The sequence below is a fragment of the Microcaecilia unicolor genome, chromosome 4, assembly GCF_901765095.1.
Source record: "Microcaecilia unicolor chromosome 4, aMicUni1.1, whole genome shotgun sequence".
Classification (NCBI taxonomy): domain Eukaryota; kingdom Metazoa; phylum Chordata; class Amphibia; order Gymnophiona; family Siphonopidae; genus Microcaecilia; species Microcaecilia unicolor.
The window spans coordinates 263,707,193-263,713,192 of record NC_044034.1 but is presented as its reverse complement, the minus strand read 5'-3'; the positions used below and the strand labels follow the sequence as shown (position 1 = coordinate 263,713,192).

The window sequence follows — 6,000 nt, the reverse complement described above, 5'->3', positions numbered from 1 at the left end:
GATTTTTCCTGATGTAACTAAAGAGAGAAGGAAGAAATTCCTAGATATGAGAGAAGAGACAAGGTCCTTAGGGGCAACTTTTCTGCTAGTGTATACCCATGCAAATGTATGGTGAAATATTTGGGAATTAAATATGTCTTTTTCCTACCAGATCAACTGAGATCTTTCATAGACCTTAAAAAAGTAACAAGATTATAATATCAGTATGGCTTAAGAAATAAGAAGGTGGGAGGGCATTGAGCCTTTTCTTTAAAATTTTGATATATTGTTGTTTGATCTCCCTGATTTATTTTCCACTCCCCCCTTGTTTTTGTGGTCTAAGGAAGGGATAAAAGAGAAGTATTTTTGTTTCTTGATTTGAACAAATCTCTATGATAGAGTATATGCTATGTATTTATTTGAACTCTTTAGTTCCCTGTGTTGCATGTAACAAGATGATTACTTGTGTATATAATTATTGCATAAATAAAAAACCCCCAAAACATATAAAAGTCCCACAAACAGGGCTGCATGTGGTCCTCATTGCAGAGAAAGACAAGCAGAGGAGAAATGCACAGGGAGAGGGGAGGAGAAACAGTCAGACCTCTATGGACAGCAACAGATCTGCCCCCCCCCCCCCTTTTTTTTTTTATCTCCAAGCAGTTGACTTACCAAGATAAAAATCTGCTTTGGAAGGCATTATGTTTACACATTTGACAGGGCCCCTTCTAAACATCTGGGTCGTAGGCATTAATCCTGCCCTACCTGTGTTGTTCTTGATGTCATGACAATTAGTAAGGACAAGAGCCAAAGACATTGGAGAAGCCAGAGCGGAGTGCCATAATGTTAGTACATATCAGAGAGAAGGATGTAGAGTATGGGAGGAAGAGAAGGGGACTAGGAAGAACATGTGGGGAGATATAGGACAAAAAGTGGGAAATGAGGCATAGAAAGGAGAGATGCAGAGCTAGATATAGGTACACAGGAAAGGAGATTCAAATTTGGGTAGGAGACAGTGGGGGATGGGAAGCAAGACGGGGAGAAGGAGAGCTGGAAGTACCCAGATGAGAAGATGGGGGTCTAATATGGGGCAAAAAGAGAGTGAGATAGTCTGAGAGGAGACAATGAGGATGACAGACAGAGGGTTTAAGGGTGAAAAAGACTGTCAGTAAGAGATGGCGATGGAATCCATAAAAATAAAGAATGATGGAGAGGAAGAGGAGACATTAAAAGGAAAGAGACAAAAAGAAAGAACTATATTGAACTGAGATAAAAATTAGAGGATGGTAGCAGTAGAAAAGGGATTGGAGACAGGAGATGAAAAACAATAGAACAAATCAGGTAGAAAGAACCATGAAAATAATTTAGAAGCAAGAATGTGGAAGCAAAGAAGAGTAAGATTATCTCTCTATATAAAACGCACCTCCAACATTCTATGAAGCCTCTTTTAGCCAAAAGTGAAGGGGGTGAGATCGCATTGTGTCTGCCCCGCCCACGCGTCAAACGTGATGACGTCGATGGGCGGAGCAATGACACTCACCAATCGCATCGCTCGGCAGCGAAGCGTCAGGGAAGGAGGCTGTGCTCTCGACGTCTAGCCTTCCCTTCGCTGTGTTCCGCCTTCTTCTGACGTCAAGGATGACGTCAAAGAAGGCGGAACACAGCGAAGGGAAAGCTAGACGTCGAGAGCACCGCCTCCTTCCCTGACGCTTCGCTGCCGGAAACCGCCACGAGGTAAATTTTAAAAGAAGAAAAAACAAAAACAAACAAACCGATGCATGGATGCGAAGGGGGGGAGGAGAAGAGGGCGGGCCAGGCTGGGACATGGGAGAGAGAGGAGCATGGATGCGAGGGGGGGTCATGGAAGGGAGAGAGGGGACTTGCTGGAAAAGGATGAATGGAGGCGGCAGGGGACACAGGAGCATGGATTGCAGGGCAGGCCTCAGGCACAGAGGGGAAATGCTGGAAAGGGATGAATGGAGGGGGCAGGAGACAGAGTAACATGGATGGCCATGGATTGGGAGGGCAGGGCTCAGGGAAAGGGGAATTGCTGGATAGGGATGAATGAAGGGGACAGATGGGCATGGATGGATATGGATTGCAGGACAGGCCTCAGGCAGAGAGGGGAAATGCTGGAAAGGGATGGAGGGGGCAGGGGACAGAGGAGCATGGATTGCAGGGCAGGCCTCAGGCAGAGAGGGGAAATGCTGGATAGGGATGAATGGAGGGGGCAGGTGACAGAGTAACATGGATGGCCATGGATTGGGACGGCAGGGCTCAGGGAAAGGGGAATTGCTGGATACGGATTTATGGAGGGGACAGATGGGCATGGATGGATATGGATTGCAGGACAGGCCTCAGGCACAGAGGGGAAATGCTGGAAAGGGATGAATGGAGGGGGCAGGGGACAGAGGAGCATGGATTGCAGGGCAGGCCTCAGGCAGAGAGGGGAAATGCTGCATAGGGATGAATTGAGGGGGCAGGTGACAGAGTAACATGGATGGCCATGGATTGGGACGGCAGAGCTCAGGGAAAGGGGAATTGCTGGATAGGGATCAATGGAGGGGACAGATGGGCATGGATGGATATGGATTGCAGGGCAGGCCTCAGGCAGAGAGGGGAAATGCTGGAAAGGGATGAATGGAGGGGGCAGGAGACAGAGTAACATGGATGGCCATGGATTGGGAGGGCAGGGCTCAGGGAAAGGGTAATTGCTGGATAGGGATGATGAAGGGACAGATGGGCATGGATGGATATGGATTGCAGGACAGGCCTCAGGCAGAGAGGGGAAATGCTGGAAAGGGATGAATGGAGGGGGCAGGGGACAGAGGAGCATGGATTGCAGGGCAGGCCTCAGGCAGAGAGGGGAAATGCTGGATAGGGATGAATGGAGGGGGCAGGTGACAGAGTAACATGGATGGCCATGGATTGGGACGGCAGGGCTCAGGGAAAGGGGAATTGCTGGATACGGATGAATGGAGGGGACAGATGGGCATGGATGGATATGGATTGCAGGGCAGGCCTCAGGCACAGAGGGGAAATGCTGCAAAGGGATGAATGGAGGGGGCAGGGGACAGAGTAACATGGATGGCCATGGATTGGGAGGGCAGGGCTCAGGGAAAGGGGAATTGCTGGATAGGGATGAATGAAGGGGACAGATGGGCATGGATGGATATGGATTGCAGGACAGGCCTCAGGCAGAGAGGGGAAATGCTGGAAAGGGATGAATGGAGGGGCAGGGGACACGAGGAGCATGGATTGCAGGGCAGGCCTCAGGCAGAGAGGGGAAATGCTGCATAGGGATGAATGAGGGGGCAGGTGACAGAGTAACATGGATGGCCATGGATTGGGACGGCAGAGCTCAGGGAAAGGGGAATTGCTGGATAGGGATGAATGGAGGGGACAGATGGGCATGGATGGATATGGATTGCAGGGCAGGCCTCAGGCAAAGAGGGGAAATGCTGGAAAGGGATGATGAAGGAGGGGGCAGGGGACAGAGGAGCATGGATGGCCACACACCACACTCTCTATCACACTGTGTCTCACATACACACTTGCACACACTCTCATTCTCACACACACACTCTCTCACAAACACACTCACACCCAGACTCACTCACTCTCTCTCTCACACACTCACACTTTCACTCTGACTCTCAAACAGTCACTCTCACGTACACTCTCCCAAACATACACACTCCGAGGAAAACCTTGCTAGCGCCCGTTTCATTTGTGTCAGAAACGGGCCTTTTTTACTAGTAGGAAATAATGAACAACAAACTAGGAGGAAATCTTATTTTCAGATTAGCTATTAAAGTATGACTTTGAATTGAATTGTTATATAGGTACACAATTTATTCTAACATTTTTTTAAAGTTATACTGTTCCATTCTTGTTCCCTTGTCTGTCCTGAACATAATATTTACATTCTAAATACTTTTGCACCACCATTTGTTTGGAGGGTACCAGAAGAACTACAATGAGAGCCGCCTCCTACCTATAATCAATCTGGCAACCACGTGCTGTCATTAAATAGCAAACATTACCACATTTATGAGATTTCTGTGCATAACGTTGTGTAACCATGCCTGGAATTAGCTAGGGGAGCACTCGGTATGCAGGATGATTCCTTCTTCCTTTACCTTGTCAAATATATACTCGGTCCTCATGTGGGAATCCTCCAATAGGGAGGTTAGGGAGGGATAGTTATATGCAAAGCCTAGGTATAAATCAGTGATTTTAGGTAAAGTAATGCACCACAACTGGAGGCATTACTGATATTTATTTATTTATTAGGATTTATTTGCAGGGGCTGGTTTTGGATATGGCAGGAAAAGCACGTGAGTGCACATTGATTTAGTCCTTGAACTTATTCACAGCCTGCTGCCACAGTTAGAATCTGCCCTGCAACTGGGTTGCTTTGGAAAGATGAGTTTGGAGGAGGGGGTATTAGGCTGAGGAGAAAGTGGAGGTATGTGTGACTGGAGCCATATAAAGAGCAATACATGTCCACTGCTAGGTTTGCACACCATCGACCGACTATTATATTGCCAATTTGAAATTTCTTCCCGACACTGCTCTCCCTTAAAGTCACTACTTGGCAACCCTCTCCTGGTCATAAGAATTCTAATTCCATCAAGAGGTTACCATTTTCATATAGGAGGTACGCAGGTCTGCTGCCTTTGCGGAGCGCACGCTCTAGTGCCGGTCTCAGAACGAGGCGACGGCGAGCGGTGCGACCGCATAGGGCCCCAGCCCCACGCGGCGCGCCTCAACTCCGCCCCCTCCATCACGCCTCTTTAAGCCTTCCCTTCGCTCTCTCAGCGGTGCACTGTGCCGCCTTCGCGGAAACAGGAAATTGCATCATAGAAAAGCGGCACAGTGCACCGCTAAGAGAGCGAAGGGAAGGCTTAAAGGCTAGAGAGGAGAGCCGGCTTTTTCACTGCGACTTTTTAAACACGGGCCGGCTGGAAGGAGAGCAGCTGAGGAAAACTGAAGGCCATGACGGGGCTGAAAAGGGGGGTAAGTTAAGTTGGGTGCTGGGGTGGGCGAGTCACTGGACATGAAGGGGAGGGCAGAGGAGAATTGTTGGACATGGATGGGATGGGAGGGCAGGAGACAGGAAAATGACTGGATATGGATGAGAGGGGAGGGCAAGGGACAGGAAAATGACTGGATATGGAGGGGAGGACGGGGGGGGGGGGCAAAGGAGAATTGCTGGGCATGGATGGGTGGGGAGGGCAGAGGAGAGTTGCTGGACATGGATGGCGGTGAGGGAAGACAGGAAGGAGATGCACATGGATGGAGGGGATAGGAGAGAAATGCTGGACATGGAGGGGAGGTGACAGGAAAATCACTGGATGTGGATGAGAGGAGAGGACAAGGGGCAAAGGAGAATCACTGGACATAGATGGGAGGGCAGGGCAGAGGAGAATTGCTGGACATGGATGGGTAGGGAGGGCAGAGGAGAGTTGCTATGGATGGAGGGGAGGGCAGGAGAAATGCTGGACATGGAAGTGATGGAAGACAGGAAGGAGACTCGGATGGATGGAGGGGAGAGGAGAAATTCTGAACACGGATGGAGGACGGGAGAGTTGAAATGCTGGATATGGATGGAAGGGAGGGAAGAGAGAGGACATGAGATGAACATGGATGGAGGGGAGGAGAGAAAGGAGAAATGCTGGACATGGATGGAAGAGAGAGGAAGGAGATGCATACTGACAGAGATAAGGGGAAAAGGGGAGAAAAACTGTACATGGCTGGAGAAAATAGGCAAAAGCGGGATCCATTCTATACCTCCTCTGGTCAAGTCCGTGGAGGACTCAGCTTTTACCTATGATGTAGGGCAAGAAATGAAGGAGGAAAGTAAAGAAATAAATGAAAAGGAAGCCCTGGAAGTGGAGTTAAGGGAGCAAATAGAGAGCAGCAGAATCAGAGACTGGGACCAACATGATCAGAAAAACAGTCGCAAGACAACAAAGGTAGAAAAAAATCATTTTATTTTCATTTTAGTGTTTGGAA

General features: G+C 48.9%; 1 protein-coding gene across 1 annotated transcript in view; it reads left to right on the top strand.

Moving 5' to 3' along the window:
- Positions 1-4,853: 4,853 nt before the first annotated feature.
- Positions 4,854-6,000, top strand: part of SEPTIN10 (septin 10) — a 188,133-nt gene continuing 186,986 nt past the window's right edge. Inside the window, exon 1 of the mRNA XM_030201482.1 lies at positions 4,854-5,001. Within this exon, the coding sequence (XP_030057342.1) occupies positions 4,981-5,001 (21 nt within the window). The 5' untranslated portion in view covers positions 4,854-4,980. The remainder of the gene's footprint in view (positions 5,002-6,000) is intronic.